The 15,170-nt window shown below is 43.8% G+C and overlaps 1 protein-coding gene and 1 long non-coding RNA gene across 5 annotated transcripts in view; one reads left to right on the plus strand and one right to left on the minus strand.

The window, feature by feature from the left end:
- LOC123334190 overlaps positions 1-15,170 on the plus strand; it is a 49,997-nt gene that overhangs the window by 25,774 nt on the left and 9,053 nt on the right. The gene's annotated exons all lie outside the window — the stretch shown is intronic.
- PPM1L (protein phosphatase, Mg2+/Mn2+ dependent 1L) overlaps positions 1-15,170 on the minus strand; it is a 325,454-nt gene that overhangs the window by 7,807 nt on the left and 302,477 nt on the right. For all 4 annotated transcript variants that reach the window (XM_006072835.4, XM_025288968.3, XM_044945377.2 and 1 more), the window contains exon 3: positions 1,528-1,689. In XM_006072835.4, coding sequence (XP_006072897.1) covers positions 1,528-1,689 — 162 coding nt within the window. The remainder of the gene's footprint in view (positions 1-1,527; positions 1,690-15,170) is intronic.

A 15,170-nucleotide genomic window follows, 5' to 3' on the forward strand; every position in this document is an offset into this window, starting at 1 on the left:
GTCCCATTGACAGAAAACCCGACCAGAGCTTTCATTAAAAATTATTCTGCATCTCAAGTAGTCACTGAAGCAGGAGGTTGTAATAAAATTCAACGATTTTGGATTCAACAGTACAGCTTCCCACTGTGAGAACTCAAATGTTGATTAGGTTCTGGGCAGAAGCTGGTATGCAGAGATTGAAGGTCAATCTGCAGACTCCCCCAGCGGGCAGGGGCACTTCTTGGGCAACCACCTGGGGGACCTGAGCTCCCTTGGACAACAGGGCCTGCCACATGGCATGCAACACAGGGGCTACAAGCTGTGGTGGTCAGTTTGGGGAGAGAAGGGGTCCTCCCCTGCACAGGTAGAAAAAACAAAAGTGTTAGTTGCTCAGTCGTGTCCAACTCTTTGCGACCCCATGGACTGGAGCCCACCAGGCTCCTCTGTCCATGGGATTCTCCAGGCAAGACTACTAGAGTGGGGTTCTATTCCCTTCTCCAGGAGATCTTCCTGACCCTGGGATCGAACTCAGGTCTCCTGCATTGCAGGTAGACTTTTTACTGTCTGAGCCACCAGGAAAGCCTACAGGTAGAAAAGAATCCCCCCAAATTAACTATGAAAATGTAATCATCAACTGATAATCTTTCTTCAAGTCTTTGCCAATGTCACCTTAGTGAGGCCCACACTGACCACCCCAACACTCCTCTTTCCCTAACTTGTTCTGTGTCTCTCCATAGCAGTTATCACCTTGTAATAGGCTAGATAATTTACCTGTTTTAACTTATTTATTAATAATGTCTGTCTACTCCATCCTCTACCCCATCTCAATCCCAGGATGTCCATTTGTACCTCCAGCCCCTAGATGCTGAAAAAATAAAAAAGGGATTCTCTCCCTCCTCCAACTGACATATATACTTGGATCAGGCATTGAGCTTGGAGTTGGGAGTATACAGATGAACACACCAAAGTTCCTGCCTTAAAGAACTCATGATCAGGAAGGCAAGACAGAGGAAAGGGCCAGATATGTCCACATCCTGCGAAAAGTGACCCAAGAGGTCCACACAGGATGCCAGGGAAAGACTGAAGGGGTACCTAAGCCAGACTGGGGAAGCCTTTGGCTCAGTGTGACAGGGAAGGCTGCCAAAGGACATCCCGAAACCAAGTCTTAAAGGGCAAGGTCATTATTGTCCACTGGACAGTGTGGGCAACACTTGCAAAGGCACAGACGTGTCAGCTCCATGGTTCATTTGGTGGTTAGTAGTTTGGCATGGCTGAAAGGAAGCAGAGTATGGCAAGCAATGGCCCAAAGATCTCATTAGCCTTTAAACTAAGGGCTTTTTTTGGCTGTTGTGGACACGTTGGCCATGAAGAAGGGCAAATTCAGTGGCCACGCATTTGATGGGAAATGTTACAAAGTCCAGTCCCAGCTGCCTCAGCCACAGCCTCTACACTGATTTGCTCTTCACTGGGTAAAGGAGTGTCTCTCCCAACCACCTTGGCCACTTGAACAAGACAACACACAGTCCTTGGAGGCACTGATAAGCTCACCGGCTCTCTTTATCCTCTTCCTCTCCTTCAGCTGGTAGGGTTTGTGATCATGAGACAAAGGAATGGCGTTCCCATCCTTGTCACATAGGACCCCACGCGAGTCACCCACGTTGGCCACAGTGAGGTCTTTATCTGATAGCAGAGCAATCAAACACGTTGTACCTGCAAAACAGAAGAGAGAGGCCACATGGGCGGTCAGCAGAGCTTTGAGGTTAAGCTGCTTCTCGAGGTTACTGGCGTCTTCAGGCATTAAGACCGCTCCTGCTGGGTGAGCATCTGACTCCAGCCACTCCGGGAAGGAGGGCTGTTCACTTCAACAACACTGATCATATCTGACAGTCAATTTTCTTAACCATGTTGGAGTGTCACTGAAATCGGCTAGGATAAGATGATCATTTTCCCAAATCATTGTTGTCTCTGGTTCTCTTGATTTAAGTGCATATCACACTTAAAAGGATTAGGAGAGAATCAGAATCGGCTTGAAGCTTCAGACAATGGATACTTATTTTCTGCTTCTTGTTGGTGCTTAGGTTCTGTGAAATCCCAGTTGAAAGTGGGAAGAATGGGGGGGGGGGGGGTCTCTCAGTGGGAGCACCTGGACAGACCAGCAAATGACAGATGCTATGGAGCCAGGGGCGCAGCCTATGCAAAGTAGTCTATACAGAGTCTTAGAGGAAAGAGCAGTGGCCAGAAATAGGTCGGCTCCAGGGTGTGATGTGGCAGACCATCGAGGGAGAGGCAGGAAAACCTACTGTGATGAAGGAAATGACACCTAGGCCAATAGGAGGTGGGGCTTGGAGGTGGTCAGAGTCAGAAGCGAAGTAAGAGTGAAGAGCTGTTTGCCTGGGGCCCAAAGACACAAAAGGACACGCTCCCTCTCCTCAAACTCTTCCTGGAACAAGAATGGATAAAAGCAATAGAACTACAGAGTCTGGTCTAGTTGGAGGTCATCCTTCTTACCTGCCCATTACCCTCTGTTTAGCCCCTCACCTTTCTCCCCCGGCCTTCTGACAGTGTCACTGAATATGCAAATACCTGCTGAAACACATAATCCATTAAGCTCTTGCTTCAAATTGATAATGACCTTCCTTGTTAAAATTATGCATCAATTAGTCTTCATTAATATTTAACCTCCTCATTAAGAAGGTCATATTTCCTAACAGAATGTAAACTGCATCTAAACAGCTCTTGCTCTTCATAGAACAACAGCAAAGGCTAAATTCTTAAATAGACATAAAGAATAAATACAGGTTGATATCAAGAGGGAGGAGAATAATCAGTATATTCAGCTATTATATAGTTCTATTCAAAATTCCATGCTAAAGCCTGTGTAGCTCAAAAGTGCCTTGATTAGAAATGGGAATGCATGAAATGTTGGTTGTCTCAGGATGTCTGATATGAAAGGCCTTGTGAAAGGAAAAAAGACTAATCTCAGGATTATCAAAGCAAATCACAAACCTTTCATCTTAAAAAAACTGTAAGAATGAACATGTAACCATAAGAACAATCCATATGATTAGAAATTGTTATTCTTAGTTTTTGATATTAGCTGCATTCTGGTGTTCAACTGGCCTCACTTTGTTTTCAAGCATCTGCTTGTGTTAACCTGGTGATCACAGACAGCACAAATTCTCCTAGAAGGCACACGCTCGGAAGTTTGAAAGGTGAAATGGAGACACTACGTTATTGGGGTACTGCATGGTTTGGGGGCATTATTCAACTCAAAGACCCCCTTTTCTTCTCACTTGGTGCACTTTGAGAAATCATAGCCCAGAAAGGACTTTGAGGTCCCCATATGAGGGAAGCAAAAGGATCCACTTGGATGAGCTATGAGCCCCTTCCACACCCTCATTTCAGTCATTGCAGCTCTATATCCATTGTTAGCTTAATTGAGCTGCCATGTATCTTTTTTTTTTTTTTTTTTTAAGAGGAGAGAGGTCATTCCTATGGTCAGAAAAAAAAAATTGAGATTTAATTGTATAAGGGTTTAAAAACCCCTGAAGGATTTTAAGCAGGATAGTGATATGATGAGATCTGTGTTCTATAAGATCACATCAGTGGCTTTGTGGAAGGTAAACTGGAAGCAGGGAGAACAGGGAGAGTTCATGAGAATCTGAATTACTGTCGTAAACAAAAGGATCGAGGATCAGTGACAGATTATTTAAAATCAGAATGGACAGGTCATAGAGAATAAGGACATAAAGGAGAAGGCAGAAGTCTAGAGTAATGTCCTGGTGTCTCGAAGACAGTGGGGAGGGGCACTGGGTGCTCAATGGACAAGCACTTAAGGAAATGTCTACTTGGGCTTCTGGGAAAGGCTTTCTCTCTTACTGAAGGAGACACCATGCAGAACGCAACCCATTTCCTTGGCCTCGTGTGGCTCCTGTGTTTCCTGGAGGGGTGGCAGCCATGTTGCACCAGGAGTGGCTACAGCTCAGAGTCAAGGCTCTGTGCCCAGGAAGGGGAGCCAAGGGGTGAGAACCTGAGTCCCTGAGACATCACAGGACTTCTGAACTAGCCTAGACTTGCCCTGTTCTTGTTCTTGGAGACACCAAATGTCCTTACGTTTTAAGGCTTTTTATGTTGGATTTTGTGGTTATTTCTTCTTGTGGTATCCTAACTGGTTCAAGGGCTCATTGTTCAATAAGGGGGTTTCTGGATGAGAGATTTAGTGTGACTGCTTTGCTTCCCTCACACATGAAGATTCATGGCTTGCCAACTTCTCTGTCAAGAAAACAATCCCATTGTTTCTATGGGTCAATAAAATCTACCTCCTGATGTGGATTTCAGGAATGTACAGCTTTGAGAAAGCGGAAACTGCCTGTGTCAACAATGGACTCTTAGACTGGGCGAAAGCGGTGAGCCCCAGATGGCAGAACGAGAGTTGCAGGCAGCACTGAGGATCACTGAAATGTTACCATTCTCCCTCCGCAGAAACCTGCCTGTGTCCTGGGTGGAGGCCCAAGCATGATCGGAAACAAAACACGATGCTTCACTATAAACAACTTGTTTGGAATCTTAGCCCAGGATTACAAGAGATAATTTATACTCTAATCTTACATAACAGCAGAATGTAACTACCTGGTGAATGAAAAAAATGCCAGAAAAACATTATGCCCAAGAGGAAACACGCCAAGCCTTTTGTCTTTGGGCCTCTGTGTTCCCTCTGCCTCGCACAGTGCCTGGTCCTTGACACTGGCTGAATGATTCAGTTCAAGCGTGACATCTTCAGAGGCCTTCTCTGATGGGGGATCTAATTTCCTCTTGATGTCCTTTATTGCCCTCAGAACACATAATTATGTAAATATCTTGTTTATTTCTTTAAGCAATTTATTTAATGCCAGTTTTCCCCTGTACAACGTAAACTTCACAAGAGTAAGAATATCACCTGTTTGTTCTTCCTCCTGTAATGCTGAAGTCTGGAATACCACAGACCTCGATATTTGCTGAATAAACACATTAACAGAGGAGTGATAAATAATCACACACTCTCTTTGGTCCTGATCTAATACGCTAAGCACCTGCCGTCTTGCTCTGAGTATATCAAACCAGTTCAACAGCACACTGTACAACATCTTCTAGATATTGCCACAGCAGGGAGATACCCAACTGTAGCAAAATACATTTTTTACACTGATAAAAACATAAGGACCCTCCTGTACATGTATAAGCATGCTCACAGGCACACTGTTAGCAAGCAGACCGAAGTTCAGCCTAGGCCTGGCCCTGGCTCTTTCCTCCAGTCCAGGCTCCTGGGCCAATGCAAATGAAACATGGGTAGGGTGCCCATCCTCAACAGCTTCCAAAGCCATAGCACATTGGGAAGCAATGAAAATGCATCATGGTGACCATTACATGAGCAATCTGTGTCTACTTCTGACCTCAATTTGTACTTCAACAAAGCAGGCACGTTTTTGTGTTGTTCTATTCTTGTTTTCCTTAGGGAAGAACACACAAAAGCCAATTACTCATTAGCCTATTCCTCTAAACCAGCATGTTCTCTCTTCATTTAATTTCTAGGATGCAAAGTAAAAGTACACAAGAAAATCTGTTCTGGACTTACCTAAATAATTTTTATTGGCTAACATTATTCAGTGAATTCATCTGATGAGTTGAGCTGGAGAAAAATGTAAATCTTAATGAGGGATCAGTAGTTTGGGACATCTCAGCCATCTTTTAAAACCCTAATTTAAAACTTTCCCAGTGAAACTAATAACAAAGTAGTAACAGTTTGTTCAGCACTATGAATGCCACTAGCGTCAGTCACTCGGTCGTGTCTGACTCTTTGCAACCCCATGGACTGTAGCCTACCTGGCAAAGAACACTAGAGTGGGTAGCCGTTCCCTCCTTCAGGGGATCTTTCCAACCCAGGGATCGAACCTGGGTCTCCCACAGTGCAGGCAAATTCTTTACCGTCTAAGCCACCAGGGAAGCCCATGAAACTACAAACACACTTGCAGTTGATTTCCTGACACCTTATGGTCGAGAAGAGGTAGGTATTATTCTTCCATTTAAGCAGATGAGAAAAATGGGACTCAGAGAATTCAAGTGTCATATCCATGATTACATGACTCAGTGCATATGTAATGAAAGACCAAACTGACTAAAAAACCAGGGAATCCAGAATTATTATTAGTAATAATAACAATGATAGACCTACTGTTTATGCATTTTACTATAATGCTAAGCGTTTTATTTATATTATGCAACTTAATCTGCATTACCTATCAGAAGGCATAATTATCTCCATCTTACAGATGGGGAAACTAGGTCTCAGACAGTACAGCAACCTGTCCAGGTCACTCCCGTGGACTGTCTGATTCCCTGGGCCAAACCTTTGATAACTGGCACTCCTTCTTGTTCTAAACTCTTCTCTTCCACCTCCAAGAAGGAATGACTTCTGTGGCCAGTTTCTGCATTTCTGTGTTTCGAATAGTCCCCATCAACTTGCCCCCTTTTGTAGTATAGACTAGTGCATGTTACAGAAATGTTTGTAAACCAGAAAAAATTCTGATTAGTGTGATATGAATTTCCTTTCATGTAACCGTAAGTCTGGATTAACTTAAAGCTGATACATTTCAAATTCTCAATAATGATCAATCAGAAAGTATCTGAATTTCTGCAGGTAAAAAGTAAGCAACTTGGATTAGCTTTAAATCCTTTCCAGCTTGAACATTTTGCTGGTTTTGAATAGGAACTGCAAACTCCTATGCCTTCAGGTATAAGAAAAAGCTTATGATCCTCTTGGAGTAGCTTTACTCCTGTACTTCTTACGGGATCCTGGGTTCTGAAGATGTTTTTCTACTCTAAGAATGGGCAAGCATGAAGATAAGAGACAACTGACATCAGGTTTCAGTGCTGGGTCCACAGCAAGCAGTGGTGGGGCTTGTGGCAAACTACAGAATGCATGCTATGGGGACGGCATTTCCTCTGCAATGAAAATGGCTGCCATGGGGGAATGAAGGCCCAATGCAAATAGTTATTCAGATTTTTCAAGAGAAGCTGTTTTTATGTGAACTCTGACTTATAATGTTGACCACTTTTATTTAAAAAGAACAATGCAGGCCACATAATGCTATATTTAAAATGGATAACCAACAAGGTCCTACTGTACGGCACAGGGCACTCTGCTCAGTGTTAGACGGCAGTCTGGATGGGAGGAGAGTTCAGGGGAGAATCGATATATGTATATGTGTGGCTGAGTCCCTCTGCTGTCCACTGGAAACTATCACAGCATTGTTAATTGGCTATACTCCAAAATAAAATAAAAAGTTAAAAATAATACAGATAACAACAATTAAAAAAAAACCCAATGCACGCCAAACAATAGGCAACTGTAGGTCAAATGATTCTTTGACCCATTAGACTGGTAACTTCTTTTTGACCCAGGGTGACACCTTATTTACTGCAGTATTCTTATCACAGTGCTTCGTACCCTGCACAGACCCTAATGTTGGGAGGGATGCTAAGGACTGAAGTGGTGGTAAAGAAAGTGGGGGTGCTTATCAATATACAACTTATACTAATTGTAGTATTTACATAATTCACATCTTCAGTTCAGTTCAGTCGCTCAGTCGTGTCTGACTCTTTGCGACCCCATAAATCGCAGCATGCCAGGCCTCCCTGTCCACCACCAACTCCTGGAGTTTACTCAAACTCATGTCCATTGAGTTGGTGATGCCATCCAGCCATCTCATCCTCTGTTGTCCCCTTCTCCTCCTGCCCCCAATCTCTCCCAGCATCAGGGTCTTTTCTAATGAGTCAACTCTTCACATGAGGTAGCCAAAGTACTGGAGTTTTAGCTTCAGCAGCATTCCTTCCAAAGAATACCCAGGACTGATCTCCTTTAGAATGGACTAGTTGGATCTCCTTGCAGTCCAAGGGACTCTCAAGAGTCTTCTCCAACACCACAGTTCTAAAGCATCAATTCTTCGGCGCTCAGCCTTCTTCACAGTCCAACTCTCACATCCATACATAACCACTGGAAAAACCATAGCCTTGACTAGATGGACCTTTGTTGGCAAAGTAATGTCTCTGCTTTTTAATATACTATCTAGGTTGGTCATAACTTTCCTTCCAAGGAGTAAGCATCTTTTAATTTCATGGCTGCAATCACCATCTGCAGTGATTTTGAAGCCCCCAAAATAAAGGTGTGAAAAAATTCACACCTTTGTCCTATGTAAATATATATACTGTTATTTTTTGAAAAATGTTAACAGTTATCCAGTTGATGAGATGTTAGACCACTTTGTTTTCCTCTTTATACTTTTCTGCATTAAGATGAATTTAACATTACTTAAAACCACAAATTATTCACAATGTTTCAGAAGGCATATCCCCTAAATTATTCACAACATTTCGGAAAGTATATCCACTGCACGAAGCAAAGTATTCAAGACATAAAACAGAAAAAGCAGAGCTGACAGTCATGGTATTAGGGTGGTACAGTTAGAAAAAAAGACACAGAGGAACAGCAGTAACAAACGATGACAGCACCACTGTTGATAATGGTCAAGTTCAAGTTCAGATCGGACCATCAGTGACTATCCATCAACGACTCAGTGACAGACAAGGGAACCTCAGCTGCCTTCAGGCTCCCTGCACAGCCTCACCTCACCTCTGCGCAGGGCTATCTACAATTTCTAATCAGAGCAAAACACCCAGCCCTGAAAGTGAAGGTGAAAGTGTTAGTCTTTCAGTCATGTCCAACTGCGACCCCACGGACTGCAGCCCACCGGGCTGCTCTGTGCATGGGATTCTCCAGGCAAGAATACTGCAGTGGGCAGCCATTCCCTTCTCAAGGGGATCTTCCCAACCCAGGGATTGAACCTAGGTCTCTCACACTGCAGGCAGATTCTTTAATGTCTGAGCTACCAGGGAAGCTCCACTAAGCCTTGAGTTCCCATCAAAAGACAATACCTTCAACCCTTTGCACTCCCCTCCCCCTCTTCCTGTATGCAGACAACTATGATTTTAAAAAGTGGAGTAATGAGAATCCCTATTTTATGCAAGTTCAGCTTACTGCAACATCTTATGTGCCTGATGCTTTAGTTTCACTTTTTCTGGTGAGGGAGTGGGAGGCTGGGCTGAGTGGAGAAAGCAGGAGGTGACTAGCTGGGTGCGATTAGCCGGTGCTTGCGTGCTTCAAAGCAGAGGATGTTTTCCTAGTGAGGCACCACACCCTGAATGCCACTCGCTCAAGCTAACAGTGATTTCCCTCTGTGACAGAAAGTCTTTTGTAAGAGAATTTAATTTTTTTCCTTTTTTTTTTTCTTCAGAAAAGAGAGAAAGAAATTGGGAGATAAGTGGAGAAGAGGTGACAAGGGGAAAGGGAAGGAAGTGGACACACACACACAGGAGCAGAGAGAGACTGAGAGAGAGAAACAGAAGGAGGGAGAGAGAATGAATGACTATTTCGGTGAAGGTGCTACAGCTGCCTAAAAGCCATTCTTTATACACAGCAAAGGAGAATCAATACATTCATATGATAAGCAAAGATAGGTTTATCTTGAAAAGGTTTGACAATGAATGTGAGTTAAATAACACAATTCCAGAGCCTAGATGACATCAAGGCCTGGTAACTGAAATTATATCGGTGGGCAACATATTGGAAAAAGAGCAGGCAAAGCCAGCCATTAATGAAAGCATTACAGGAAATGATAAGATCACTGTCGGCAGGGGCTTCTAGCCCCTACCTCCCACAGCCAACTTTGTGATGAGCCCTGAAACACAGATAAAGTGTCAGGCAGCTTGCAGATAAGGCTCCTGGGCCCCATCCCCCATCTGCACAATCTCTAAGTCAGCCAAAGTTTGACTTGCTTGGAGCCTGCTCACCAGTCCTGTAATTGTTAATTCCATGGCAGAGACACACCTGTCTGGGACAATCCATTGTCTGAAAAACTAAAGAGTAAGCTCTAATCTTTCCTTCTTTATTCCTTTTCTCTCATTATTGCCTGAGTCTTTGCATCCCATGCTCTAAATCCTCAGACCATCTTTAGAATTTTTATATTAATGTGCATGGCTACGGCTACTAAATTAATAGTAATTAACTTTTCAAACCATAAGTCAATAACTCTACTGTAATGAGTCTTGAGTTTGAAAGCTATTTTATGCTACGAGAGCCTTGAATGGAAAGCAACTGGAAAGAGATCTACGTGCAGAGAGACACGTGTAGGTCAAATTGTGAGAGCTGCTATATGCTGTCCATGCACCGTGAAAGCAAGTGAAAGTGTTAGTGCTCAGTCGTGTCTGACTCTTTGCGACCCCGTGGACTGTAGCTCACCAGGCTCCTCTGTCCATGGAATTCTCCAGGGAAGAATACTGGAGTGGATAGCCATTCCCCTCTCCAGGGGATCGATCTTCTCGATCGAGGGATTGAACCTGGGTCTCCCACATTGCAGGCGGATTCTTTACCATCTGAGCTACCAGAGAAGCCCCCATTTGCCATGTGCAGAGGTAATTTCTTTGATTCTAACAGCATATGAGGTACTATTGTCTCCATTTTACAGATGATAAAGCAGAGATTAAAAGATCAGCCCAAGATCAGGCGGCTAGTGAGGGACAGAATTTAACTAGTCTGTTGCCGGAGTGTTGCTTTCAACCTTGAAGCAGGCTGTGGCTAGCCCGTGGTTCTTGTTTCTGTGCAAACCAGATGCCTTAAGGCAACTCTTCCTTAAGAGATTTATTAAGGAGATTACCATCTTCAAAAAAGGGCCGTAGTACATGTTCAAGTTGACAATGACTACAGTGTGAACAGTGCCTCCTAGAACCTGTGGGCAAACAATGCATGGTGATGTGGGCAACCCTGCTTCTGGGCTATACCCTGGCCCCACCACCCCATACCCCCTGTCCCGGGAGGGAGGATACCAGACGAGAGGGTTGCTCAGTGAGGAGTTTCAGCAGAACAGCTGAACGTGAGAGGTTTTCAGCTTCACATGAAGACTAGCAGTAGTCCAGAAGCCCAAGCTGGAAGAGTGAAATAGTGACAGTAACACACATGCGGCCACATCTGGGTATTACCGAGAGTACATTAAGGCCTCTTCCATGAAGGCCTGAAGTATTAGTACTAAGAAGGCAAACTATCTCCGTGGCTTTCCAGACACAGAGAGCAGTGATAGGACGCACCACACAGAGAGAGAGGCTCATGTGAGCCCCCCCAGGCATGGCACCCTTTCGGGCCTCCTTTATAACCGAGGCTGTCTCAACTTCCCCTCATCACATGCTGGAGGGCAGAGTGGCAGAAATAACATCGTGTGAGAAAACAAGTTCTATTACCAATTGTAATTTTCTTTTCCTCTCTGAGACTTTTGCATAAGCAAAAATATCAGCCATTGAGTTTGACACTGGCTGACTGTGAGGCAATCAATTTGATGGCAAATTCTATTATTTTTAAACCCTAGGTAGTCTAATTCCAGATTTAGGTTTATTTGGGCTCTTCCTTGGCAGACATACAGTAATTAATAAAATGACAAGAAGAAATAAGAAACCATGTACAAGTGCCAGAAAGTTCTTTCCCACAAATGAGCTGTGCTATCCTAAATAAGATAATCTATTTTATGGGGGAGGGAGGTTAGGGCTAGGGTGTGTGATCCGTCACTTCAGTCATGTCTGACTCTTTGCGACCCTATGGACTATAGTCCTCCAGGCTTCTCTGTCAATGGGATTCTCCAGGCAAAAATACTGGGCTGGGTTGCCATGCCCTCCTCCAGGGGATCTACCCAACCCAGGGTAGATCTACCAAACCATCTGCTGCACTGCAGGTGGATTTTTTACCCACTGAACCACCTCAGTCAAACTTTTAGAATCCGATGGAGTATTCATTAAATTTTCACACCTCACCAAAGTTAAAATTACAGATACGTTGTCTGACCCTGTTGAATAGCATTTTAAAATTAAAGTGTTCTTCAACTTCACATTTCAACTGTAGTAGTTCAGTGTGGACATGTTGAAGAGTCACTTCCTGTTAAACTGGTCACATACTGGGGGGCCTTAGAAAACCACAGCAGCAGGTCCTCAGACTTGAGGAGCCTCCATCTTCCTCTCCGACGTGACTATTCTGAGGTATGAGTAAGCACACATGCTTTTCTGAAACTCATTAACATCCTGCTCATTATCATTACTCTGGCTGACATTTAGTTCAGATGATAACATGCTGCTGAAATTAATTTCTAATCATATAATCACAACCTGGATTCTAAGTTCTGTGTCTTTTAATGGTAAATAAAATCAATTTCATGGTTCTTTGACTCTTCCTACATAAGCCAGAGATGCAATACTATATTTTTTTCATGTCTTCATGTTATATCAGAATTCTTCAGTGAGATATTTCATTTCTTTTTAGGGCTCCCAGCCTTAAATTACAAGTACTGTTTCTGCTTCTTTATGAATGCTATGGGAACAAGGTACAATATGAACTTCTGAAATTGAGCTTTATTAAAAGGGGCATTTGCTTTTTAATAAAAGGCAGAGCAAAGAGGAGAAGGCTGGGAATAAGAGGTGCAGCCTGATTCATTTGGTGCTCGGCAGAGATTTGCACTTTCTTTGACCTTTTCTTTTTTTTCCTCAGTGCAGAATCAACCCTTTTCCCTATTCTTTCCATCAACAACAAACCTGATCTTTGAGGTTATTAAGCTGGAGCTTCCCTGGTGGTTCAGACAGTAAAGAATCTGCCTAAAATGCAGGAGACCCGAGTTTGATCCTTGGTTTGGGAAGATCCCCTGGAGAAGGAAATGGCAACCCACTTAAGTATTCTTGTCTGGAGAATTTCATGAACAGAGGAGCTTGATGGGCTACATTCCATTAGGTCTCAAAGCATCAGACACAACTGGAGGTTATTATCTTTACTTAAATTACCATATAGCTATCTACCTATCTACCTACGTACGTGTGCATGTGTCTGTGTCTGTCTGTGGGGGGGGTCCAGGTGTGTTGGAAGGATGACACCTGGAGATATTAATGGAAATTCCCGCCCCATGTATGGACGGAACCCTCTTTCACTCAGTGTGAGGCACTCATTGTCCCAGGAAAGATTAGCAGTACTGTGGTTGAAGTGCAAGGAGACAGAAGTAGTCAGATTTAGCTCCTAAGGTTCAAAGAGATTGGAAACTCACAAAAAGACAATGTTCTCAAGAGAAAAATCTTCTTGAGCATCCATCAGCCTTGGTTCTTGGATAAACCACAGGCATATGAAGGTGGAGCAAGTTCTCCTGCCCACAACTGCTCTCTTCCTGCTCCCCTGACATGTAAGGCTGGGCAGGCAGGAAGGTTGTGATGGGGGGAAGTGGAGGGAAGACAGAATCTTTGATGTGTGGAGCTCCAAGAATGATATGGTGCTCAAAGCACAAGAGACTTGACCTTGCTTTCCAGGGTAGAGTCCAAGGGTAGAAACCTCTGCCCCAGTGTAGAGAGGCAATGGCTGAAAGAGCCCACTGGGACAGCCCAGTGTGGAGCAGAGAGGACAGCTGAAGACTGCTGGGCTTGCCCTGAGGGAGGAAAGACACCTCTCAGGAGCATAAGATACTTCCAACCACAGGTCCTGGAGACCCTGGGTCATCCCAGCAAGTGCCAGGATAGTAACAACGACTTGATATGTAGATCACTCCTGGAGGAAAGGGGTGTGAGCACATGGCTCAACTTGGTATTTACACTTAAGAACCTGAGGAAAAATCAGGAAATTACAGCATATATCTGCTAATGAATATGGTAAGATTTTAGTAATAGATCCAATATGGACTCAAAATCTGTTACATTCAGTTCTATGGAGACAAATTAAGTTAAATTTCACGTTTATTTTGTAACTGTGCAATGTGTGTGTGTGTGTGTGCATGCGTGCATCTGCCTCTTTATTGGCTGTCGCACATTGCACACGTTAAATTTTACCCTGACTTCTGTTCAGTTCAGTCGCTCAGTCGTGTCTGACTCTTTGCTATCCCATGGACTACAGCACACCAGGCTTCCCTGTCCATCATCAACTCCCGGAGCTTGCTCAAACCTCATGTCCATCAAGTTGGTGATGCCATCCAACCATCTCATCCTCTATTGTCCCCTTCCCCTCCTGCCTTCAATCTTTCCCAGCATCAGGGTCTTTTCAAATGAGTCTGTTCTTCGCATCAGGTGGCCAAAGTATTGGAGCTTCAGCTTCAGCATCAGTCCTTCCAATGAATATTTAGGACTTATTTCTTTTGCTGCTGCTGCTGCTAAGTCGCTTCAGTCGTGTCCGACTCTGTGCGACCCCATAGACGGCAGCCCACCAGGCCCCGCGGTCCCTGGGATTCTCCAGGCAAGAACACTGGAGTGGGTTGCCATTTCCTTCTCCAATGCATGAAAGGAAAAGTGAGAGTGAAGTCGCTCAGTCGTGTCCAACTCTTAGCGACCCCATGGACTGCAGCCTACCAGGCTCCACCGTCCATGGGATTTTCCAGGCAAGAGTACTGGAGTGGGGTGCCATTGCCTTCTCCCTGAATTCCTTTAGGATGGACTGATTTGATCTCCTTGCAGTCCAAGGGACTCTCAATCTTCTCCAGCACCACAGTTTAAAAGCATCAATTCTTTGGCACTCAGCTTTCTTTATAGTCCAACTCTCACATCCATACATGACTACAGGGAAAACCATAGCTTTGATTAGATGGACCTTTGTTGGCAAAGTAATGTCTCTGCTTTTTACCCTGACTTAGTCATTATGAAATCAGCTAGTACCAACAATGTTTGACAACCAAACAAGACTTCCTTGGGCACTGAGTTAGTTAACACATATCTGAATTATTACTGTATTACTGTGTTGGTCACTCAGTCGTATCCAACTGTTTGCAATCCCATGAGCTGCAGCCCGCACCAGGCTCCTCTGTCCATGGAATTCTCCATGCAAGAATACTGTAGTGGGTAGCCATTCCCTTCTCCATTAACATATACCTATTACTGAGGAATTCCAGATGGAAGGTGAAATTGTTTCCAAAGACAAATTTGCCATTATTGTGAGGCACACCATTGGTAGGTTGTGCAGCTACACATAAGTTATTTTCAAATGATCTTTTCCATTCAAACAGAACATAGTCACTTATATCCCCATTTAAAGGGACAAAATAAAAGTTGTACAATTATGTTTATTTAGGATAATTAAATCTGATTTGGGGCTAATTTGATTCAAT

The sequence above is a fragment of the Bubalus bubalis genome, chromosome 1 (assembly GCF_019923935.1).
Source record: "Bubalus bubalis isolate 160015118507 breed Murrah chromosome 1, NDDB_SH_1, whole genome shotgun sequence".
Taxonomy (NCBI): Eukaryota; Metazoa; Chordata; class Mammalia; order Artiodactyla; family Bovidae; genus Bubalus; species Bubalus bubalis.